The 25765-nt window shown below is 48.8% G+C and overlaps 3 protein-coding genes across 3 annotated transcripts in view; 1 reads left to right on the top strand and 2 right to left on the bottom strand.

Annotated features, from left to right (window-relative positions):
- Positions 1-5109, bottom strand: part of LOC125532848 (AAA-ATPase At3g50940-like) — a 36529-nt gene extending 31420 nt beyond the window's left edge. Inside the window, exon 1 of the mRNA XM_048696737.1 lies at positions 4735-5109. Coding sequence (XP_048552694.1) covers positions 4735-5109 — 375 coding nt within the window. The remainder of the gene's footprint in view (positions 1-4734) is intronic.
- An 8168-nt stretch (positions 5110-13277) lies between these two features.
- LOC125532847 lies at positions 13278-14517 on the top strand. Its single transcript, XM_048696736.1, has one exon. The coding sequence runs from the start codon at positions 13453-13455 to the stop codon at positions 14515-14517; it is 1065 nt and encodes a 354-aa protein (XP_048552693.1). The 5' UTR covers positions 13278-13452.
- Positions 14518-17143: 2626 nt separating this feature from the next.
- LOC125509229 (NAD-dependent malic enzyme 59 kDa isoform, mitochondrial-like) lies at positions 17144-22342 on the bottom strand. Its single transcript, XM_048674155.1, has 19 exons — positions 22044-22342; positions 21868-21964; positions 21613-21731; positions 21327-21494; positions 20941-21069; positions 20780-20840; positions 20475-20578; positions 20318-20401; positions 20112-20218; positions 19889-20003; positions 19623-19736; positions 19456-19521; positions 18779-18851; positions 18624-18710; positions 18483-18537; positions 18338-18409; positions 17759-17821; positions 17544-17658; positions 17144-17469 (listed from the first exon to the last, which is right to left on the bottom strand). Exons 1-19 carry the CDS (start codon positions 22194-22196, stop codon positions 17398-17400), a joined length of 1854 nt encoding a protein of 617 aa, XP_048530112.1. The 5' UTR covers positions 22197-22342; the 3' UTR covers positions 17144-17397.
- Between the last annotated feature and the right edge of the window lie 3423 nt (positions 22343-25765).

Below are 25765 nucleotides of genomic sequence, written 5' to 3'. Positions count from 1 at the left end.
AGCAGCGTGTGAATCCAGGCTGTAGCACTGGGCTAACAGGACTCCGGTAACCTGGGCTGTAGCAGGCTAGGCAGGACTCCGGATGTCACCGTGTGACATTTCCCCGAAGGGACAGACACAGGAACGAAGTGAAACACATGTCGGCCAGTCAAGTGTCCTGAGCAGTAGTGTTGGGCTAGCAGGACTCCGGTGAACCGGGCTGTAGGCGGACTACTATGGCTCATGGAAGCACAAGACTACATTTCCCTCATAAGAGAGCTACCAAGGATAAACAACTAGTTGTCGGATCCCACACATACCAAGCATTTCAATCATACACATAATATGCTCATATGTGTAAATACAACATGGCATCACAACATAGACTCTACGACTCAGAGTATTTATTCATTAGGCTCCTAGGAGCGATATTACAAAGATGGGTCTCATGACCCAACATAAAGCATACAAGTCAAAACACATGCGGAAGCTTAACTGTCTGAGTACAGACAACTACAAATGAAGAAGGCTGAGAAGCCTGACTATCTACCAGATCCTGCCGAGGGCACAAGATCGTAGCTGAGGTATCAAGCTAAACGTCGAAGTCCACACGGAACTACTAGCGAGACTGAAGTCTCTCTGCAAAAACATAAATTAAGCAAATGTGAGTACAAATGTACCCAGCAAGACTTACATCAGAACTATCTACATATGCATCAGTATCAACAAAGGGGATGGTGGAGTTTAACTGCAGCAAGCCAGCTTTGACTCGGTGGCTATCCTGAACTACGACTGCAAGTAACTCTTTTGAGGTGGCGCACACGAGTCCACAAATTCACCATACCAATACACCACTATGGATCCGCTCCCGTCTCCCTGCGAGAACGCCATCCGTAGCACTCACGCTTATCTTGCGAGTTTTAGAGTATCCACTTTCACTTGTCTATGAACTATGCAAGGGGTCCAAGTTTCCATATCCGAGGAATCCGGCTATTCGAATAGATAATGATAACCCTGCAGGGGTGTACTTCTTCACACACGCTCTCGCCACTTATCGCCCTGTACACGTCATGTACCTCGGCAACCGTCAAGCGGAAGCCGGGCGAGAGGGTGTCGGCCACGACCTGACTAACCACACAAGTCTCTAGTCCAGGTTTATCGCCTATTCGGGTTCCATCCGCGAGGAGATTCGGCCGGAGTTTCGCTCACAGCCCCAAACGATGTGTGCAGGGTTCCCGAGACACCAAACGGGCGCCCGGTACACCGTGTCATGGTGTATCTACCGCATCATAGCCCACCCCTAGGGTCAGCGCTACGCACGACCGCCAACACATAACCTACAAACACCAGAAACTAATTGCAACTCCTGGCCAGAGGACAAGGGCAGTTAATAAGTCGAGAGGGTCCATTGGTTTCGGGCCCAATGCGTGGTAGTAGCTGTTCATGGATCACAAACACAGAACTCAGTTCCTAAGAACGGTTTCAATGACACAACCCACCATGTACTCCTACATGGCCACTCACCGCTACCTTTACCAAATCGTGTTCACACACTTAGCTCACACACCGTAGGACATGTGCAACACTGTTCCAATTCATCCCCGATGAATCAGACCTGACTCAACTCTAAGCAGTAGCAGGCATGAAAAACAAGCATGAATGTGTAGGCACATCAGGGCTCAAGCAACTCCTACTCATGCTAGTGGGTTTCATCTATTTACTGTGGCAATGACAGGTCATGCAGAGGATAAGGGGTTCAACTACCGCAGCAAGTAACAGATGAATCGTTGTTGTCCTAATGCAGTAAAAGAGAGCAGGAGCGAGAGAGTGGGATTGTATCAGAATGAACAAGGGGGTTTTGCTTGCCTGGCACTTCTGAAGATAATATAGCTCTTCATCGGTGTCATCGATCACAACGTCGGAAACATCGTCTACTGAGAGGGGGCAATTACCGGCAAACAAGGAAGAATACAATCAATGTAATGCAACAATATGATGCATGATCATGACATGGCAATATGCTGTGATTTGGGCAAATGCGCTAGAAAGTCATTTTAATTGAAGTGGAATTCAAAACTACATCAAATTCCAACTCCAAACCTATTATGAACTTTGCCCTAATCATGTTTCATTCTAAAAAGTGGGGTTAACTTGCTCAAACATGCATGAAAATGGTACAGATGGATAGATTGGATTTTTCTGATAATTTTTCATATATAATTTATCTTATTTGGAGTTACGTTTGAATTTCTATGAATTTTGGAAGTTTAAGGGATTTTCTGAAAATAAATAAATCATTTAGATTTATTTAAAATACAGAAAAGCATTTACTGCGTCAGCCTTGCATCATGCTGACGTCATCTGGTCAACAGACGCGGTCCAGGTCAAACCTGACCAGTGGGGTCCACTGGTTAGTGTCACAGTGTCAACTAAAGAGGCTGACGTGTGGGTCCGGTCAATGCCGACGTGGCCAAGTCAACGCTGACAGGCGGGGCCACGGGCATTAGGTTAATTTAAACAGGGAATAACCCTATGGTTAATTAAGGGATGGGGCCCGTCTGTCAATGACCGTTGGGGTTAACAAGTCGGTGGTTAGTGCTAATTAAGCACACGCCACGTCATCCAATCAGGCGACTAGTCGCCGGCGATAAGCAGACGTGGCGGCGCTCCTCGTCCGGCCATCTCAGGCATCGGCTGGACACGTGGCTGGGCGCGCCAGAAAGCCCGCGATGCGGCGCATCTAGCGGTGGCCGCGGTGTGTGTTGGGGCTGTGTGTAACAGCAGCGGCGACGAGCCAAGCGGCCGCCGGAGTTCGGGCATCCATGGTTTAGGCGTTACGGGGCACGGCGGGCGCGGGCGATGGTCTTTATGGGTTTCTGGGATCACTAGGAGCACGCGGAGGCAACGAGCACAGCTGGAGGAGCTCGGGAGCACGAAGCTCACCGGCCATGGTGGCGGCCGGAGCTCGGGTTCGCGGTGACGGTGACTAGCGAATGGGTAAGGAGGGGGTGAGCAAGGGGGAGGAGCAGGAGCTCACAGTGAACTCGATGGCGTCGTCGGTGAGGTCGGGGAAGCCCGGACGGCGACGAATCGGATGGGGCGGCGCTCGGGGCAGAGGGAGAAGACAACGACGATGGCGGCACTGCAGGGCGCTCTGGCGTCGGTTGGCTTGGCGAAGATGACGAGAAGGTCATGGCGGAGCTTCCAGAGAGGGAGAGGGGGCGCGAGGACAGCGGTGGCTACGAAAACGGCGGCGGTGGCGGCGAGCTCCGCTCGGTGGGTGAGAGAGAGGGGAGGGGAGAGAGCTGCGAGGAGGGAGGAGGTGCAGAGGGTCGAGGGAGGGTGCGTGGCGCCCTCGAGTGAATCCAGCGGCGTGCAGGCAAGCAGGAGGTGGCCGGCGCGTGCGCTCGCGCGTCGGGCACACGCCCTCGTGCCCACTGGCACGAGGAAGAAGACGCCCCTGTCCCTGGGCTGGGCCAGGAACAGTGCCGGGCCGCTACTGTGTAGACCTGGTAAGTTTCTGCCTCTCTCTAGTTTTCTAATTTTGTTTCTATTTTCTATTTTTCTGCTGTTGTTTTGGCTTTAGTTAAAATACTAAAGCATTTTGTAAAATGCTGGAATAATTTGTGGACACTCTCTGGATTATTCTAGTGGCCCACATTTAATTTCAGCATTATCTGAGCATTTAAATTATTTATAGTGTTTAAATGCCCAAATTCAAATACAATATGAATTAATTCAAAAATCCAGGAATGACCTACAAATATGTTCATCATTTTTGGCAGAGGTTTCACCCTTTATCAGAAATCATGAACATTTTCAAAGGGCATTTTGGGTTCATTGAAAATGACTTTAGTTGAGCTTATTTGAATTCCATGTGGTGCTAGGGTTTGAACATCCCCATTTAAAATTTCAAAAAATATAGACATGATCCATGGATGCTTATGAAACTAATTGCAATCAAATTCTAGGGCTGTGACAATTTTCATGAAAGACATTAAAAAGATGAAGCATAGGAGGCATCCTTAATTCCATTTTTTGTAGTTTTCTTTTAAAGACTAAACTAGTGATAAAACAAAAAACTAAAAGATTCTATTGAAAGATCTAAAAATATACCTTCAAGCACTCACCTCCCCGGCATCGGCGCGAGAAAAGAGCTTGATGTCTACTACACAACCTTCTTGTAGACATTGTTGGGCCTCCAAGTGCAGAGGTTTGTAGGACAGTAGCAAAGTTCCCTCAAGTGAATGACCTAAGGTTTATCAATCCGTGGGAGGCGTAGTTTGAAGATGTTCTCTCTCAAACAACCTTGCAACCAAATAACAAAGAGTCTCTTGTGTTCCCAACACATCCAATACAATGGTAAATCGTATAGGTGCACTAGTTCGACGAAGAGATGGTGATACAAGTGCAATATGGATGGTAGATATAGGTGTTTGTAATCTGAAAATGTAAAAACAACAAGGTAACAAGTGGTAAAAGTGACCGTAATCGGTATTGCAATGTGTAGTGTTGAGTATATGTGTTACGTGCATATTGTGTATTGGGCCCGCCTTATAGTTGCTTATATAGTTGAGGTCCATGGCCCACCTTTGTACAGCATATATACGTGCCTATACACGAACAGCAATACATCGTGCAATTCACATAATCCATATGGTATCAGTTTTTAGGTTATAAACCTAGTCTTCCGCTGCCGCCGCCGCGCGCCTCCTCACGCGCCGCCGCCACCACGCCGCCGCCGCCCGTGCGCACCTCCTGCGCCGGCCGCCGCCGCTCCTCCTTGCCACCGCGCGTCCCCTTCCTCCCACACCGCCGCATCCATCCGCAGGCCGCCGCTCCCTTCGAGCCGCCCGCCTGCTTCCCTCCCGCGCCGCCGCACCCGTACTGCCGCCGTGCCTCACACTTGCTAGCTGCGCCTTGCATCGCTAGGCAATCCCCGCATCGCCAGCTCCACGTGAAGACCCAGTCAAACCATTGGGCATTAGTACCAGTACTTCTAGTACGTGAGCAATTCCACAAATCAACTCGTTCTTTGAGATCCGATTGCTTTCTCAAGTCCTCCGTGTAGCATCGCGTCGCCCGCTTGCTAGCTTCGCCTCGCCCGCCATATGGCTCGTCGCCCGCCATGCAGCAAGGCGCGTCGCCAGCAGGGCCATACGGCGCGTCGCCCGCGGGGCCAGCAGCGCCTACAGCTTTATACAGTGCCATGCATGGCTACGTGTACGGCGCCATGCAGCCCGCGATGCAACCAGGCGTGTCGCCCACGGGGCCATACGCCTCGTCACTCGCCATGCAGCAAGGCACGTCGTCAGCAATGGCGTCAACCGGACCGTCCGCCGCCGCTACTGCCGTCCCGCCGCCAGCGCCCTCTGTCGCGGCTCCGCCGCCGGCGCTCTTCAGCCAGTCCGTCGTCGCCCCGCCTCCGGCGCCCTCCGATGCGGCTCCCCACGTATCCGTTCCCACATACGGGGCGTACGGAGCTTCACCCGCGTACGGGTCTTCCGGGTATTAGTGGGGGTCATCAGCGGGCCAGTAGGTTTTTTCGGCGGATCATCCGGCCTACCCGGCACCGCAATTGCCGGCGGGGCTACTATCCACACCGTACGGGCCTCCCGCCCCTCCTGCACCTCATGCATACTACGTGGCTCCGAAGCTATATGGAGAGTACCCACCGCCGCAGCTAAGCGGCGATTACGGCTTCCCCATGGCACCTTCGTCTCCCTCACCGACCCTGCCGCCGGCGCCTTGGGACCCGGTGCTCCTCACCGGGCTGCATGCCGCTCCTACGCCGAATAACTACACTGGAGGTGATGATTAGTACATGGACACTGGTGCTACAGCTCACATGTTTGCTCATCTTGGTAATCTTGCCTCCTTCACTCTTGTCTCCACCGACCGCCGCATCATTGTCGGCGACGATTCCACACTTCCTATCACACATGTTGGGCACACTTCTTTTCCTTCTACTTCTATGCCTTTATCTTTGTCTAACATACTTATGTCTCCTCATCTTATTAAGAATCTTGTCTCCGTTCATTATTTCACTCGTGAAAACTCTGTCACTGTTGAATTTGACGAGTTTGGTTTTAGTGTCAAGGACGCTCGAACCAGGATGGTACTTCACCGATGTGACAGCCCCGACGAGCTATATCTGATGCATTCGCCCTCATCCACCACCACCGCACCGGTCGCTCTCTCCGCTGGAGTTGATCTCTGGCACGCTCGCTTAGGTCACCCCAACCCCGTCACACTTCGTCATATTCTTAGGAGTTTCAGTTTCACTTGCAATAAGATCGAGGATCACACTTGTCATGCCTGTCGAGTCAGCAAACACGTTCGCCTGCCATTTAATAATTCCACCACCATTGCTTCTTTTCCTTTTCATTTGATTCATAGCGATGTGTGGACCTCTCCGGTTCCTAGTAACTTGGGCTATTTATATTATCTGGTCATTCTTGATGATTATTCTCACTATGTGTGGACTTTTCCTTTGCGCAGAAAGTCGGATGCACTCTCTACCTTGACGGCTTTTTACTCCTATGTCCGCACGCAGTTTGGGCGTCCCATCCTTGCACTTCAAACAGACAATGGAAAAGAGTTCGACAACCTCACTTTCCGCACTTCTTTGGCGCATCACGGCACCGTTTTCCACCTCACATGTCCGTACACTTCACAGTAGAACGGTCGAGCCGAACACATCCTTCGCACTCTGTATGACTGTGTTCGCACGCTCCTGTTTCATGCCAACATGCCACCTCGTTTCTGGCTGGACGCACTCGCCACTGCATCACTTCTTCTTGACCTTAGACCCTGCCGCCCATGGTGGAACTACGCACCTCACCATCTTCTCTTTGGTACGCCTCCGTCTTATGACGACTTGCGTATTTTTGGGTGCCTTTGCTATCCCAACACTGCCGACACTGCTTCTCACAAGCTTGCACCTCGATCCGTCACTTGCATCTTTATCGGCTACCCTTCTAATTCCAAGGGATATCGGTGCTATGATCCCGTCTCCCACCGTGTGTTCACCTCCCGGCACGTTTACTTTGATGAGCATGTGTTTCCGTTTCAGCAGATACCCTGGCTGTTCCTCCCGCCACCGGTGACGCGGGCTCCTCGACGCCTCTCCTAGGGCCCTCGCGCGCCTCCCTTGGCCCGCCCCTGGCTTTCAGGCGCACCCCCCGCAAGTGGCGCCTCCTATAGCCGCGGCGCGCACTGGGACCCCCGCGGTCCCCTCGGCGCCCCCGGCCTCCTCGGTGCCCTCGGCGCCCCCAGCGCCCCCAGCCTCCTCGGCGCCCACGGCACCCCCGGCGCCAGCGGCCCCCCGGCGCATGTGGTCGGTCCGGTCACCCGCGCTCGTACAGGCGTTTTTCGCCCGAGCTCGCGCTACTCCTCGGATGACTACGTCCATGCGGCGTCCACCTCTGAGCCGTCGCCATTGTCGTCCTCCGTTCGAGCCGCTCTTCGTGACCCGCTCTGGATGGTTGTGATGCAAGAGGAGTTTGACGCCCTGTTGCGCAACCGGACGTGGCAGCTTGTTCCCCGTCCCCGTCACGCCAATGTGATTCCTGGGAAGTGGGTCTTTAAACACAAGCTTCGTCCTGATGGTACCCTTGATCGCTATAAAGCGCATTGGGTCGTTCGTGGCTTCCGACAACGTGCTGGCATCGAATTCACCGACACCTTCACTCCGATCGTCAAGCTCGACACGATACGCACGGTTCTCCACCTTGCGGTCTCTCGTGCTTGGCCGGTGCACCAGATGGACGTCTCCAACGCCTTCCTCCATGGTCACCTCGAGGAGCAGGTCTTCTGCCAGCAGCCCACCGGGTTTGTTGACCCGGCGCTTCCAGACCACGTGTGCCTGCTTTCGCGGTCCTTGTACGGGCTCAAGCAGGCTCCGCGCGCTTGGTACCAACGCATCACGGCGTTTCTTCATCAGCTTGGGTTCCGCCCTACCCGCTCGGACGCCTCGCTCTTCGTCTATCATCGGGGCTCTGACACGGCCTACTTGCTGCTCTATGTCGTTGACATCATCATGACGGCATGTACGGATGGTCTCCTCAGTCAGCTCACGGCTCGTTTTCGCGCTGAGTTCGCCATCAAGGACTTGGGTCCTTTGCACTACTTCCTCGGTGTCGAGGTGGTGCGCCGTCCGGATGGCTTCTTCCTTCATCAGCGGAAGTACGCTCACGAGCTCCTGGAGCGCGCCGGCATGCTTAACTGCAAGCCCGCCACTACGCCTGTTGATACGAAGGCCAAGCTTTCTGCCACAGATGGTTCTCCTGCTTCGGATGCTGCTTTCTATCGGTCTATCGTTGGTGCTCTCCAGTACCTCACTCTGACTCGACCGGAGATCCAGTATGCCGTGTAGCAGGTGTGTCTTCATATGCATGCTCCTCGAGACATTCACTGGGCTGCCATCAAGCGGATTCTTCGCTATATCTATGGCACTATGGATCTTGGCGTCACGCTTTACGCCTCCGCCGACACCGCCCTCACCGCCTACTCCGATGCAGACTGGACGGGCTGCCCTGACACTCGTCGCTCCACTTCGGGCTATTGTGTCTACCTGGACCCTCACTTATCTCGTGGTCGTCCAAGCGGCAGCCTACGGTCTCTCGTTCCAGTGCTGAGGCTGAGTATCGTGCGGTGGCCAACACTGTCGCCGAGTGTTCGTGGCTTCGCCAGCTACTTCAGGAGCTCTCTTGCCCTGTCGATCGTGCCACTGTGGTCTACTGCGACAACGTCTCGGCGGTCTACCTCTCCGCTAACCCGGTGCATCATCGACGGACCAAGCATATTGAGTTGGATATTCATTTTGTTCGGGAACAGGTGGCCCTTGGCCATATTCGTGTTTTACACGTCCCTACTTCCCAACAATTTGCCGATATCATGACCAAGAGCTTGCCTACGGCGTCATTTGAGGAGTTCCGGTCCAGTCTTTGCGTCAGCCACGGTACCGCTTCGACTGCGGGGGAGTGTTGAGTATATGTGTTACGTGCATATTGTGTATTGGGCCCGCCTTATAGTTCCTTGTATAGTTGAGGTCCGTGGCCCACCTTTGTACATCATATATACGTGCCTATGCACGAACAGCAATACATCGTGCAATTCACATAATCCACATGTAGAAACAAGGCCTAGGGTCCATACTTTCACTAGTGCAAGTTCTCTCAACAATAATAACATAATTGGATCATATAACTATCCCTCAACATGCAACAAAGAGTCACTCCAAAGTCACTAATAGCGGAGAACAAACGAAGAGATTATGGTAGGGTATTCTTTCTGATCGATGTATTCAAGAGTCTGTAGTAAAATAACACGAAGTTATTCTTTCCGTTCGATCTATCATAGAGTTCATACTAGAATAACACCTTAAGACACAAATCAACCAAAACCCTAATGTCACCTAGATACTCCAATTCAAGTATCCGTGGGTATGATTATACGATATGCATCACACAATCTCAGATTCATCTATTCAACCAACACAAAGTACTTCATAGAGTGCCCCAAAGTTTCTACCGGAGAGTCAAGACGAAAATGTGTACCAACCCCTATGCATAAGTTCAACTGAACCCGCAAGTTGATCACCAAAACTTACATCAAGTGAATCACGTGATATTCCATTGTCACCACAGATAAACACATGCAAGACATACATCAAGTGTTCTCAAATCCTTAAAGACTCAATCCGATAAGATAACTTCAAAGGGAAAAATCAATCCATTACAAGAGAGTAGAGGGGGAGAAACATCATAAGATCTAACTATAATAGCAAAGCTCACAGTACATCAAGATCGTACCATCTCAAGAACACTAGAGAGAGAGAGAGAGAGATCAAACACATAGCTACTGGTACATACCCTCAGCCCCGAGGGTGAACTACTCCCTCCTCGTCATGAAGAGCACCGGGATGATAAAGATGGCCACCGGTGAGGGTCCCCCCCTCCAGTTGGGTGCCGGAACAGGGTCCCGATTGGTTTTTGGTGGCTACAGAGGCTTGCGACGGCGGAACTCCCGATCTATTCTTTTCTCTAATATTTTTAGGGTATATGGATATATATAGGTGAAAGAAGTCGGTCAGGGGAGCCATGAGGGCCCCACGAGGTTGGGGGCGCGCCCAGGGGGGCAGGCGCGCCTCCCTGCCTCGTGGCCACCTCGAATCTTCCCTGACGTCTACTCCAAGTCTCCTGGATTGCTTCCGTTTCAAAAATAACTCTCCCGAAGGTTTCATTCCGTTTGGACTCCATTTGATATTCCTTTTCTTCGAAACACTGAAATAGGAAAGAAAACAACAATTTGGGTTGGGCCTCCGGTTAATAGGTTAGTCCCAAAAATAATATAAAAGTGTATAAATGAGCCCATTAAATATTCAAAACAGAATATATAATAGCATGGAACAATCAAAAATTATAGATACGTTGGAGACGTATCAGTTGCTTCTCTCTTTCTGATTATCAATACAATGGTCTCTTGGAGATCTATTTGATGTAATGACTTTTTGCGATGTGTTTGTTGGGATCCGATGAAGTTTGAGTTTATGATCACATCTATATCCATGAATATTATTTTAGCTTTCTTTGAATTCTTATATGCATGATTATTGTTAGCCTCGTATTTCTTCTTCGAATCTTTGGTTTAGTTAGGCCAACTAGATAGATATTTCTTGCCATGGGAAGAGGTGATTTGTGATGGGTTCGATCTTACGGTGTCCTCACCCAGTGACAGAAAGGGTAGCGAGGCACGGATGTATCATTGCTATTAAGGATAACAAGATGGGGTCTATTCCTACATGAATAGATCTTGTCTATATCATGTCATCGTTCTTATTGCATTACTCCGTTTCTCCATGAACTTAATACACTAGATGCATGCTGGATAGCAGTCAATGTGTGGAGTAATAATAGTAGATGCAGACAGGAGTCGGTCTACTAATCTTGGACGTGATGCCTATATATTGATCATTGCCTAGATATCGTCATAATTATTTGTTCTTCTATCAATTGCCCAACGGTAATTTGTTTACCCATCATGTGCTATTTTCTCGAGAGAAGCCACTAGTGAAATCTACGGCCCCGGGTCTATCTTTTATCATATTTGCTTTCCGATCTATTTGTTGCCATACTTATTTTCAGATCTATTATTCCAAAAACCCAAAAAATATACCTTACTGCACTTTTTCTTTACTTATTTTATTTTGTGTTCTTGCGAGATCTATTTATTAAACTCATACAAACCAATCTATCTTTTTTCCCGAGGAGGGATTGACAACCCCTCTTACGCGTCGGGTTGCAAGTATTTGTTCTTTGTGTGCAGGTACCGTTTACATAGTGTTGCTTGGTTCTCCTACTGGATTGATACCTTGGTTTCACAACTGAGGGAAATACTTACCATAGCTGTGATGCATCATCCCTTCCTTTTTGGGGAAATATCAACGCAGTCTAGCCACGTTAAGGGGAATTCGGGGTGTCCACCATGTAGACATCGTAGCTAGATGTAGCAGTCCACCTGCCGTTGTTTACCAGAGGCAAGGTGTTTTCTGTGGGGCCATCGGCCTCTTCATCCTTGTCCATGGCCTCGCTGTAGTCTAGCACATCGGTTAAGTCATCGACCGTGGCGACTAGGTGGGTGGTGGGTGGGATGTAAATTTCTCAATCGTCGGCTTTAAGTCTAATCTGATCATAAACACAAGTCTTGCAGTCCAAGATGGACATGCTTTGGATACGATCGAGCATCTCATTGAGGTGAGGCAGCTCTTGGGGATTCATCTCTTGGTTGTAAGCGGGGCTGACTCAAAGTATGCCAGATGTATAACTTGACGCGTCTTCGGCGCGAAGGGGATCTGGGAGTGAATCCGGACTCTGCGCCGAGGTAAGTTCTAACCCTGGCGTAATTTTAGAGGTGGGAGCCAGATCTACGTCCGGACTGGAGATCGGAAGGAGACTGGCCGAAGTGGTTGCGTCGGGGGTCTCTAGCGACAGCGTGACGGGAATCGGCTCTGTAGTCGAGCCTCCGGGGCTGGACGAGCTCTCAATTTGGCTAGGGGCCCATCCCGACAGGACAAGTTTGTCGCGGGAATCCGCGGTGTATTCGAGGCCACCGAAGGTCATGATCCGACCTGGGGCGTAGTTCTCGACAGAGGCCAGATGACCTGTCGAGTTGGCGAAAAAGACCATGCTGCCGAACACAAAAAAGTTGGCCGGGGGCGTAAACACTCCCATGGCCGTTGGCGTAGTTGATCTGCAGGTGAGCCATCGATCCTTCTGGTGATCGCACAATGGAACTCTCAATGAGAGTACCAGTGTCGGTGTGAAACCAACAGACCTCAGGGTAGGGGGTCCCGAGCTGTGGATCTCGGATCGAGGGTAACACAAACGAAGGAAACGATGTTTATCCAGGTTCGGGCCCTCTCTATGAAGGTAAAACACTACGCCCTGCTCTTGTTTACATTGATGAAGATGTATCGAGTACAGAGTTGATCTACCTCGAGATCGTAATGTGTGGTCTAACTCTAGGGCTAGGTGAATGATTTTGCGTTGATGTCCCCTCTACGGGCTAAACCCTTTGGCTTTATATACACGCCAGTGAGGGTATTTAGGGTTACAAGGTCGGTATCTAGGAGCAAGGCGGCAACAGAGATGTTGGAGTATACGTCAAGTCTTTGGTGGAGGTAGTCTTGATCACGCCTCCTGTGTAGGGCCTCCGGAGTCCATTTTGACCACGAATGAGGGCCCATCGGCCCAACCCGAGGAGAATGGGCCGACTGGATTAGTACCCCCTTATTTAGGACACCGTCACTTAGACAAATCTAGCTTATAAGCACAAAAGCTCTTATCAGGGCCTTTCTCCTGCTGAATAAAGTGAATGCACTCAAAAGCAATTAACACATTATCCGTAGTCATCCGCAAAGGGACAAAAGCGCTCTGTTCCGGAGAAATTATGTTATCAGGCCGTAAACTGATAGGTAAAAAGCTCTCAGTTTCTTGGAGTTGTACCTGATTGTGTATTTAACTGAACTCACACAATTCATAATCAGATTAACCCATGATCATGGAACCCCAGTTTTGTTATTATATCATATTTCTTGAAAAATTCATACGACTCTATCATAGGCCTTGTGGATATCCAGCTTTACAACATAAAGGCCTGTGAGACCATCTCTTTTATTCTTGATTTTATACAATAACTAAAATACATCTAAATGTGTTGTAAACAAATCTAAACATTATCAATGTTAAGTTTGCCAGTCTGAGTAGATTCTTAATCGAGTTCATATCCGACGCACCACCTTTTGCCCAACCAGAAGCCGAATCAAACTAACTAGAAACCGTATCAAACGATTACTGTGCCTCGATAAACAATAATGCTACACGTATGAAGGAATACGGGGTTTTACACAAAACAGCTGGAAACCCCGCCGGTAATAGATCAGGCACGCCGAACTGAAAAAGAGAAGCGGCGATGGCCGCCGGCTGGTCCTCCCTCCCCGCCGATATTCTCAATGAGATCTCGGGTCGCCTGAACACCGACGCAGACCAGCTCCACGCCCACCAGGTATGCGCCCACTGGCGAGCCTCAATTTCTCCTCCGGCCGCCTACCGCCCGTGGGTCGTCGCCGCCCGACAGGCCCCCGACGGACTGAGCCCAGTCGGCGAGTACTCCCTCCAGCTCCCTCGCGGCGTCCCGGGCGTCGACTTCAAGGCGGCCCCACCCGGCCTCCCGTACTGCTGCGGCACGCCCCGCGGCTGGTTCGCCCTTGCGGACGACGTCCGGTCCCCCACGCGGCTCGTGATGTGGGAGCCCCACTCCGGCACCGAGATCCCGCTTCCATGCCTGTCCCCGGTCTTCCAGGTCTTCCTCTCCAGCGACCCGCTCGAGTCGTCGCACTGGATGGCCGTCGCGACCAAGCACAGATGGCCCGAGGCGCACATCCTCTTCTTCTGGCGGCCCGGGGACGCCGCCTGGAGCGGCCCGGCCAAGGTTCCTTGCGCGGAACTCCACAGCGTCGAGTTCCATGCGGGGAACATATACTGCATCGACGGCATGTCTAACGTGTCCATCTACGATCTCAAGCTCGGCACGGCGTCCCCTCCCGTGCTCCTCCGGTGCTTCGGCATGAGCCCTAATCAGGCGTCGGAGTCGTGGGAGACCCGCAAGTACTGGAAGGACAGCGTGCGTGCGGTGCACGTCGTGGCCTGCCGAGGCGAGCTCCTGCTCGTGCTGCTGTTCCACGGCCGCCGCCCGTCGCTCATGGAAGTCTACAGGCCGGCGTGGACGCCCGCTGAATGGCCCTTCCGGGTCGGTGAGAGGGTGACTGACCTCGGGGACTACGCGCTCTTCCTCGGCTGTGGCGACGCCGTTGCGCTGTCTGCCAAGGAGTACCCTGCGATCAGGGGGAACTGCGTTTACTACCTGGTGCACAACCTCCCCAAGTACAGGAAGCATTGGGCAATGGTGTACGAAATTGCTTCACACACGATACACATGAATGATCTGCGAACGATGCCTTCTCTACGCATCAGCTAAAAAAATAAAGGGGTACCTAGAACTCATCTAGATGAGACGTAATTTGGTCACATTCACCTGGAAAATAAGAATGGATACAACCCACGTCAGCACACACGCATCTTATAGCACCACATCCAATGACTATAAAAGGTAAATGAGACCAAATTAAATCTCATCTAGATGAGTTCTAGCAAAACTGAAAAACAAAACCAATCGCCTCCTGCGTTCACGGACGGGAGCTGCCACATGGGATCGTCCATGAGTCGGCTGCTGGGTTGTCGTGTGTATAGCAGCGCTGAATGGTGTATGATCTGGGGACGGGTGACGTGGACGATATACCTTACCCTGCGGTGCACAAGCAGGAGAATGGCTGCTGGCCATACTCTTGGTTTTGTCCTCGAAGGCCCTTCCTCAAGAAGCAGTTAGCTTAAGCAATAAGCATGGACTTTGAAAATTAGTCTTTTCCTTATGAAATTCCTGTTGTGACTGTTTTAACCACAGAATTTCGTTATCGATTGTATAACTGTTAAGACTGCTGGAGTTTCCTCCGTTCAAATTTAAGCTAAAACCACCACACTTATTCTGAAACGGGAAGTAAAAAGTACGGAATTATATCAAAACTGTTAGAGCTCATCTTGACTATTTATCTCCAAATAATAGGCTCGCTGAAAGGCTGAAAGCTGATTTGCTGATCGAAAGTGTTACTCTAATCCCGAGCACAAATGCACCCTCATAGACAATGAATTCCAGGAAAAAAATTAAATGTTGATTGTCTGTTACGTGCAGATCATCTTGTCTCAGAAAGGAAATGTGAACAATGCTGATGTGATTAATGATGAATGAACTGTAATTGTTGTATTGATTGCGTGTTATGGTACAATGTATACATCCGGAATAGACGTGTTTCGGTTGCTCGCGAAGTTTCAACGATGCAACGGCACAACGACAGGAACAAGGGGAGATTTCCCATTAATTAAACATGTTTAATTAAGCTGTAACACTCCCCCCTAATAAGTTTTTAAAAAAACATTCCTAATCCCGCAGAGCATAGTTTAGTGGTGGAAAAGGGCTGATGTCTTGCCATCCACCCAGGTTCAAGGTACAGTATTTGTAATTTAGATTTGTTGCACCAATTATACTGTAAGCGCCTCCCTTACAGTCTTTCTGTCAAAAGGGGGTCTGTATCGTCACAAGCCACATTATCTTCATAGATAATGGTAGGTGATTCGATAGAACCAATTCCACACGACTAATGTATGTGATTGATCATTCTACAAAGCCACATGCATCCGTGTGTTGCCTCATATAATGAAATTGTTTCGGAGTAATTGGTAGATATTGCCACAAGAGTCTGTTTTGAAGACTTTCATGATATGGCATTTTCACCATGTAGGAACACAAAATCGGTTTGCGATCTCATATTACGGGGATCAGATAAATAGTGAGCATCTAGGTATCCAATCATATTAGAGTCCTGATTTCTCTGAAACTGGAAAAAATAGACAAAGATTCTTTCTGCCTTATCTAAAGATATTCTTGACTCCTGACCAATGGTGTTTGATGGGAGTTGCACTGTGTCTAGCAAGTAGATTGACTACAGATGTGAGGTCAGGTCTCGTGCAATTTGCGGAAGACTCTCGCATTGCGTTCGGCCATATCTCCCATGGAATTAGCATCATGAAGGAGGTAAGCGATTTGAAAGATCCATGATGAAGATGAAGACATGCCACCAATCCCTCGCCGAAGCCATCATTGCCCAACTTGCCATAGAACGTCATGCATTCATGCATGCCAAGCCAAGGCAAGATTTCATTCCAAATGCGCATGGTGAAACGACATTACAAAAGAAGGCGGGCATCCGACTCTTGGCTTTGCTTGCTGAGTGGGCACAAGGACCACAAATTTACCATCCCTGTCTAAGCAAACCGCCAAAAGTCCAAATCGTGTTTTGAATTACCAGACAAGCAAAGACGCTCACCATGTCTGAGGTAATGAGGCCCTCTTGTAGGCCGAGGAAGCAACGTGCATCCCATCCTTGATGAGTTTCCATTTAATTGTGTCCTTGACATCTTCGATAAGAATAATGATGAATAGCTTTTCCCATAGGCCGGCGAATTGCTGAATGTGCTCAAGAGTGAAACTCATGCTCATGTCAATTTAAGATCCAGAATTTCCTATCCGATGCTTTTTGCACCGAGCAGTTTTTCTTTCAGGGGCAGCCAAAGATGATCGGAGAGCAATATCAGAATCTGGCAGCGAGTTCATTGCCAACGGTGACGCAAGAGGCCGCTGCAAAAAGTTCACAGTCGTTATCCGTGCAAGGCGTGCCCAACCAAATCAAGGCTTGGTGTCATCCAGTCCCACCACAGCCAACGGAGAAGAGCTGTAGCAAACTTAAACTTATCCAGATTGAGAATGCCCAAACCACCATGCTTCTTCGGTTTAGCCTTTGTAAAACTATGTTGCAAGTTTTTTATAATGAAAATCAATGAGGCGTTTCAAAAGATAAAAAAGAGAAGCCAGGCGAGTGGTATGAACTAGTGAGCTTCTGAGAGTACAGCACCACATGAGTATTTGCGGTGTTTGACTAGTTTAACGATGGCGATGCAAGAGACATACGCCAACAATGAAGATGCAGGAGACAGACTGCCAACATCTGACATTTATTCAAGTCCTACCACATGGACATAACTATAGCTCAACGGGTCTCAAAATTGAGCAATGTTTGATGAACCTGTCAACGTAAACAAATGAGGCAACAATATAGCCAGTAGACGTGGCAGCAGTATCTGCTGAAATACTCCCAAGTAGAGCAGGTAAACCGAAATAGCGAAGTATTCACTAATCAGAACAAATGTATGTGCCTGATACGTCTCTTCGGGTGTGCTTCGTCGAACACTATTTGTCGTTGACAAGTGGGCTGTAAACAGGGTACCACATCTTCCGAGCCACGTAGTCCACCGTATCCGACTGTGAACACATAAGAAGAATCAGGCAATGTTCTGACGAGCAACTTATAGGATGTGAAATTTTGAATGGCGTACCTCTGACATGCTCCTGAGGTCCCGAGGATCCAAGTCAGGGCATCCCTCGGCCAGATCTTCATCAACAGCAGCACGGGCGACTGCAGCGCCGACACGTGCGGTGATGTGCCTGATACTGCGATGTGTGGTGGGTGGTAATGAGCAACAATAGAATGCTTGGAGCAAGGTGTCGTGGTTACAGAGTGCAATGGCACGAGTTGGGTCATTGAGCAAACCTTGAAATTGAAGGAAAGAGGATTCCTTTTCGAATCGCATCATCTGTGATGTATGAAGCAAGGCTGCACCAGCAATTGTTAGACTAATGCTTAGCTGAATTTTGTTCAGGGAAGGAGAAAAAACAAGAGCCATGCGAGATATATTAACTACAAAAACTGTACAATATAAGTTTGTGATAAGTCCTTGGCTGAAAACTGCAAGCTAAAAGTTATGCACTTTGTCGCCCAGTTACATTAATACCTACTCACTCCATTCCAAATTAATTGTCCTAGGTTTGTCCTAAGTCAAACTTCTTTAAGTTTGACCAAGTTTATGTAAAAGTGTGCTAGGATCTAAAGCAACAAATATATATAATGCACAAATATATTTTATAAAGAATCTAATGAAACTAATTTGTTGTTGTAGATGTCGATATATGGACAAAAGTAGAACTTCAACTAATTTGGAACGGATCGAGTGAAAGGCTAAAATCTGCTTGACATCCCACGCAAATGGTACTTAAATAGTTAAATGAGGTAATAACCAAGGAGACGTCATCGGGTAAGACCAATGAGTCGATCCTACCAAATGGGACTTACCACTCAGCTGCAGCATGGAGCATGCCATCCGAGATATGCCGAGCACCTGACAGAAGGGCTCCTAAACCAATCCTGTATTTCAGAGATTTGGATCAGGTGAAAACAAAAAACGGAGACTCAAGGAAAGACAGAAAGATCATCATACCCAGGAAACAGATACATGTTGTTCGCTTGATTAGCATAGCCTTTTCTACCATTGCCTGGGACAACCCAATTGTAGCATTATCAGTTACCGACAATGATTTTAAGTAAGCAAACAATACAAACGAGATTAAACATGACTCACTTAAAGTAACATTACTGAAAGGGCTTCCACTGGCAAATACTGCATTTTCTCCAACATGCTTGAATACATCTTCAGGCGTACATTCAGCTGCAACAAAAAAAAGGCCAATGTTAGTGACTATTTTTAAGTATTCGAAAGTAAATATGGGGAGAAACCTTTAGTTGTTGGGTTGGACATTGCAAAAATTGCAGGGCAGGGGGAGTCAGATTCTTTCATAGCCTTGAGAACCTGAGGTGATACAATATTCCTAAGTTAAGCTCAATTGCTGATAGTGATACATTAAGGCATACGAAATTATGAATATCACAACAGTATGACCCTATAATTAAGCATTGTCAATACGATTCTAGCCAATTTAATGCTATAAGATCAAGAAAGGAGACGACTTTTTGGACCTAACAGAAAGTATATATATTTGAGGCTGTCAGTGTCCATGGGACCATTCTGAATCATGATGAAGAGTGCTAAATAGCATATAGCCAGAGATATGATCCTTCAATGTAACAATGGTGAACTTATAATGTTAAATGGAACTTCTTGGCGCACATGTTCTACCTCAAGGGGTTCACATCAATACATAGCCGGGCGCAATAAATCTCTAGCATTATGAGTGTATTTATCAGTACTTTCGAGTATTTCTAGATATGGGAATCAGGATAGGGTGGTCACAGTCCTTCACTAAACTTAAAAATGGACTACTTGATACTACAGACAAGACCCTGGTATGAGGGTTGATGGGACTGGGCTGGTAAAATAGGGGAAAGAAATAGAAGAAACACCATCAGCTTCCAGCAGTCATGAGGTAATAAGATTACACAACGATGGAGCTTACCTCCTCATTAAATATCCCGCCAACTCCAGATAGTCCTAAAAGGACATGAGGCTTCACTTTCTTGACCTGACAATGAGCTGAATTAGTGCAACTACAGAAGGAGTTGGAAGTCTTTTCTGCTAATAATATTGATTAAGAATGAACAAAGAACATCAAAGTTTAAATACCACTTCAACAAGACTAGCCCCCTCATGGAGATCTTCGACCTCTTCAGGACCATAACCTCTAGCAAAACGAGCAACAGCTGGATCCAGATCCTTTCTACTTTTGGTAATAAGGCCCTGCATGGTACAGCATAACAGTGCCACATAAATAACCAATTGTGCACTTAGAAATCAAGACTTGGCACTAAAGTGGAAACTATATATATAAGACACACGGAAACTGGTAAAAAGCATGAAACAATGTATTTGACTGGATAAATTAAACTTACATCTTTGTCCAGAACCCAGAATTGATTGTGTCCTTCGCCCAGTTCTCCAATTTTATGGGTCCCTGGCATCCTTAACATTGCATGTTTAGCCATGTTAAGCACACCTATCCCAGCACTGGATTCTGAAGAGATGTTAGAATGGACAAAACAGACTTTTGACGAGCAAAAGTTTATATGCAATTGGCTGAGGAAATTGTACAAGCATGTCAAACGTATCACGGACCTTCCAGCTCCCACCACAACTATCTTCTGCTTAGTAAAATCTGCGAGGGGTCGACCTTGTGCTCTAACAGCTCCAAGTAGACCAGCTAGAGCAACTCCTGCTGTCCCCTATTGAATATAAAGGTCCCAAGAAATGATAAATTAAAACTGAAATAAACAAAAGAGTGCTAATAACTTTCAGAAAACAAAGTTGGGGAATCAAAGTACCTGCACATCATCATTGAACATGCAAAATCGGCTCCGATACCTCTGAAGAGTTTCAAATGCCCATTTCATTTGGAAGTCTTCAAACTGAAATTTCACCACTTCAGCAACGGAGCATCATCGACTTAGCAACCAAAGTATGACTGCAGCACATACATACCTGTACAATTGCTTTAGGCCACCGTGCATGAACAGCTTCCATGAACTCATCTACAACAGCTAAGTATTCCTCTCCTTCCAACCTAGGTTGCCTCAATCCTAAATCTAAGAAGATAATCACTTAATAAGCAATGCTATGATGCAGGCATTTACTCCAAACAGTAAGAGTTTCTACTTTTTTTCCTTCTAAAGAAAAATGGGTAGAACTTCACGTTAATCTGAGTATGCTCAACTGTGCTTGTCACAAAACTGGATAAAAAACATTTTATAATGTTTCAGAAGTTGTGTTTAATGTATCTTACGCACATAGCTTGTCTTCAAGGAGTTCTTCATTATTTGTTCCCACGTCAAGCATTATTGGAAGAACCTGCAAGGAGAATCGACAAATATAAAAAGGGGGAATGCCACAAGTAACCTCTAGTTAATTGATGCTCTTTTACGTTCCAAAAAAGTAGCAAATCACATACCTTCTGTGGGTTGATACCAGCAGCTGCAACATAAACATCAAGTTTACCAATAGGTATACCTATGCCCTGAACTCCAAGATCACCTAAACCTAGAATCCGACTCCCATCAGTCACAACTATCATGTCAACCTGAAATAAGCAACGAAGCACATGATGAAGTTCAGTACAGGCACATAGCTCTGGGAAACCACTCATATTATTGTGGAGCAATTCACATGGATACAGCTACAGAACTGGCTTTAAAAAAAGATAAACAACTAGATAACAAATTAGTGTTCCATTGATATTGATATCATACTGCACTCATAAAATCGCTACCTAAGCTCCTGTGTCCAACTACCTTGGTAACAAAAACTGCATCAAGTTTTTGAAATATTCAAGTGTACCTTCTCTGCTGGCCAGTTGTAAATCATCGACATCATCTCCCCTTTATCCTTTGCACTGAAGTACATCCCGCGGGGACGCCTGAACAGCCCGCTGTAGTTTTCGCAGACCAAGCCGACAGTAGGGGTGTATATTATGGGCGCGAAATCCTTGATATTGTCAATTAGCACCTGCAGCAGAAACAAACCATACCACCACAAATACACATCAAACACCCAGTTCAGTCACTCCCTTGCGGTAAAAAGACAAGCATGCCAACCAATCAGAACTGTAACAGTGGGAGCTCACCCTGTAGTACAACGTCTCGTTCCGGTCGTGCAGCCTGTTGAGGATCCTCCACTTGGCCAGCGAGACCACGGAATCGGGCTCCCCCTGCGTGTTGTGCTCCAGCGAATGGTACGAGTTTACTGCAGCGCGCGTAGAGAGCTCGCGACATTAGCGACCAGAGAGGGCGTGATCTCAGGAGAGATACATACGGCCCCGTGGGGCTAACGTGAACAATGACGCGGCAATGCGAGTGGGGGTGGGGGCGAGGCGACTCACTGAAGCGCTCGTACTGCTGCTCGAACGACATGACCCGCGGCGGGAGCAGGCCCCGGAGGCCGAGGCGGTCCCGCTCCGTGAGGGGGAACGCCGTGTCCTGCGCGAAACGGAATCGAAGTGAAACCGCGGATCGCGGGATCGAGGGAGGGGCGGCGAGGCGGGGCGGGGGCGGGTACCTTGTTGTACCAGGGGTCGTGGAGGATGTCGGTGCCGCGCTTGTGCACGATGCAGGGGCCGCGCACGGCGGAGCCGGCGCCCGACGAGGGGGCGGACGTGGACAGGAGCCGCCGGATCTGCGCCGACCGCCTGGCCGCCGCATGGCGCCACATCACGCTGGGTCAGCCGCGGCGCCGCTCGGGGTCGGTCGGCACGGTGGAGGGGAGAACGCCGGCGCGCTGGTGGTGCGTGAGGTGAGACCGAGCTTCTCGGAGGCGAAGGGAGAAAGAGAGAGATTTGAAGGGGGGTGGAAGTGGAATGCGTCGCCGCGTGGTGCGGGCACTCGCGGTGAGGACAGGACAGGACAGGACAGGAGGGCCCGAGTGTGACGGGCGATGCCGAGCCAGCTGGTCGTGTTGGCTTCGCCACTACGGGGCCGGTGAGGGTCGCGCGCGGAGCAGCGGACGCGGGGCGGGGCGGGACGCGGCTCTACTAGTGAAGGCGCTGTCGGGGACTTTGCGGGTTGGGGCCCGACCGGCAACCAGATGAGGAATTTGCCGAGCACACGCGGTGCGGATCCCCTTTGCGCCCCATGTCAACTTTATTTTTTCTGCGTGAATGCTTGATGTCAACTGGACTGGTGCGGATGTGCATTTTCGTGTGCCGCAGCTTTGCAACGGATGCGAATCCACTGACGCTTTGTACGTGCGTGCTATTCTGCTTTGAATGTACGCGCAGGCGCAAATGCGCGACAGGTTACGCTTAATATTTGTACTCGTATTTGGATAAGAAACGACCAAAGACGTTTTATCTGTTCAAAATAATACTTGCGCTGTAACTACAAAATCATTGCTGGGTGGCCCTGAAGGATTCTCTGTTTGCGCCGGCTACTCTAGTATAGTATGTTGGGCGAGAAAAATGGATGGTCGGAGGGGGTGCGTACCGTGCTGACACGAATCGGATGCATTTGCCAGAAACTGTTCGGAACCGTTCGGGCGCCGAATCGGAAAGGACCCGCCGCCCTGACTCAAATCTGCGCTGCGCTTTCAGCCGTTCTTTTCTACCGTCAGATTGTCGGTGTTCGCTCCCATACCGTCTACAGATCGTCCAACCGGATTTCAGACTTATAAAATGCATTTCAGATGAACTAGGACTGATAGTGAAAGAATAAGGCCAACTCCAACGCAAGATTCGGATTATGTCTGTTTTGGTCAAGAGGACAATCCTCTCCGGTTTTTTAACTTAAATTTGAACATAAAAAAACATAAAAAAAACTTAGACTTATAGTTACATAACCCAAATTCAGTCCAAAAGTACTCCCGGCAGTCCATTAAACATTAAGTAAAACTAAAAAGAAAATAATAAAAAAACTTAGATCGGTTGTAGCCGCCGCCGCTGTCATTCAGGCTGTCCACCGTTACCCTACTCCTCGTCGTCATCCTTGGTAAGGTCGATGAACGGCGAGGGCTGCCATGGGTGCGCAGTGGCGCCTGGGGTGGTGCAAGCAAGGCATGTGGCTGGTCACAGGATGGTGACAAAGGTTCGGCACACACCCAAGAGGCTGGTGCAGAAACCAACTTCAGTGTGCAGGGCAACGTAAACGTCCAGCTCTAGGACTGCCCTACCAATGCCGGATCCCAGGTCACAACTGTTAGGACCAAGAGTATATCGATCGGGAGGTGAATGGGCGATTCAAAATTTCTTGTGAAACTTTGAACGGAATCAATCCATCGCAGCGGATACGAATGAATGGATCCTTGGACAAAGCAATGACAGAGCTTCGATAAAAGAGATACATCGAAATAAAACTAAGCAAATCTTTTGAAGGAAGATGCTATAATCGTAAGAGCGTAGTATCTGTTTTTACGATCATAATGACAATACAGTAGGCAAGCAAATGTAACAGCCTGGTATTGTTAACAATGGAAATGCGAGTGATAGAAAATAACAAGTAGCGAGAGTGAAATGATGTACAGACAAAGATGGACTTAATGAGTGGAATGATAAACACGAAAAGATAAGTCAGGCAGATAGTGCTATGCAGAGTGAAGAAAAATAGCCAAATAATATGGCTATTGTATTGAGCACACAATCATCAAGATAATCCATCACGAAGCACACCGAAATAGCTACTGAAGGAAATGTAGTAGGAAAGGAAAAACCGGAGGTGCTCGATGGCGACAAATGAATTTGATGTTGGGGAATATAGTAATTTTAAAAAAATTCCTACGCACACACAGGATCATGGTGATGCATAGCAACGAGAGGGGAGAGTGTGTCCACGTATCCTCGTAGACCGAATGCGGAAGCGTTAGCACAACGTGGTTGATGTAGTCATACATCTTCACGATTCGACCGATCCAAGTACCGAACGCACGGCACCTCCGAGTTCTGCACACGTTCAACTCGATGACGTCCCACGAGCTCCGAACCAGCAAAGCTTCACAGGGGAGTTTCGTCAGCACGACAGCGTGATGACGGTGATGATGATGCTACCGACGCAGGGCTTCGCCTAAGCACCGCTACAATATGATCGAGGTGGATTATGGTGAAGGGGGCACCGTACACGGCTTGGAACAATCAACGTGTGTGTCTTTGGGTGCCCCCCGCCCCCGTATATAAAGGAGCAAGGGGGGAGGCCGGCCAGCTTTGGTGCGCCCCAAGGAGAGGAGGAATCCTCTTCCTACTAGGAAGAGGATTCATCCTTTCCTAGTCCAACTAGGAAGAGGGAGGGGGGAGGAAAGAGAGGGAGAGGGAGAGGGAAAGAGGGGCTGCGCCCCCTTCCCCTAGTCCAATTCGGACTCCTCATGGGAGGGGGCGCGCCACTGTTGGAAATATGCCCTAGAGGCAATAATAAAATGATTATTATTATATTTCCTTGTTCATGATAATTGTCTATTATTCATGCTATAATTGTGTTATCCAGAAATCATAATACATGTGTGAATACATAGACCATAACATGTCCCTAGTGAGCCTCTAGTTGACTAGCTCGTTGATCAACAGATAGTCATGGTTTCCTGACTATGGACATTGGATGTCATTGATAACGGGATCACATCATTAGGAGAATGATGTGATGGACAAGACCCAATCCTAAGCATAGCACAAGATCGTGTAGTTCGTTTGCTAGAGCTTTTCCAATGTCAAGTATCATTTCCTTAGACCATGAGATCGTGTAACTCCCGGATGCCGTAGGAGTGCTTTGGGTGTATCAAACGTCACAACGTAACTGGGTGACTATAAAGGTATTGTCGGGACCCCGATTCTAAGTCACACCGATCTAGCATGTAACACCTCATATCACTTTGCGGCCTCACGCACGGTATTCCCACGGGTGTCGCCTTACCATGGCCCGGGACCGTTTGCGCCTTTTGGCTCACGTATATGATAGTGTCGCTAGCATCCATATGACGGAGAACCCGGGCCGACATGACTAATCGTGAACCCAAAGTGGCACTAACTTACGGGGACAGGCATACATGAATCAACATCGAGCATGTCGGTCAGCAGCGTGCGAATCCGGGCTGTAGCACTGGGCTAACAGGACTCCGGTGAACCGGGCTGTAGCAGGCTAGGCAGGACTCCGGATGTCACCATGTGACATTTCCCCGAAGGGATAGACACAGGAACGAAGTGAATCACATGCCGGCCAGTCTAAGTGTTCCGGAGCAGTAGTGCTGGGCTAGCAGGACTCCGGGTAAACTGGGCTGTAGCGGACGACCATGGCTCGGTGAAAGCA

This window comes from Triticum urartu, chromosome 1 (genome assembly GCF_003073215.2).
Source record: "Triticum urartu cultivar G1812 chromosome 1, Tu2.1, whole genome shotgun sequence".
Classification (NCBI taxonomy): domain Eukaryota; kingdom Viridiplantae; phylum Streptophyta; class Magnoliopsida; order Poales; family Poaceae; genus Triticum; species Triticum urartu.
Note: the sequence above shows the minus strand (reverse complement) of the source record. Positions and strands in the feature narration are given on the sequence as shown.

Excerpts from the sequence above, each read along its gene's own strand:
- LOC125509229 (XM_048674155.1), bottom strand. The coding sequence starts at position 22,196 with ATGTGGCGCCATGCGGCGGCCAGGCGGTCGGCGCAGATCCGGCGGCTC. Across the intron at positions 19,737-19,888 it reads TCTGGGTTCTGGACAAAGAT|GGCCTTATTACCAAAAGTAG; the intron begins GTAAGTTTAATT and ends TGTACCATGCAG. Across the intron at positions 18,852-19,455 it reads GCGGGATATTTAATGAGGAG|GTTCTCAAGGCTATGAAAGA; the intron begins GTAAGCTCCATC and ends GTATCACCTCAG.
- LOC125532847 (XM_048696736.1), top strand. The coding sequence starts at position 13,453 with ATGGCCGCCGGCTGGTCCTCCCTCCCCGCCGATATTCTCAATGAGATC.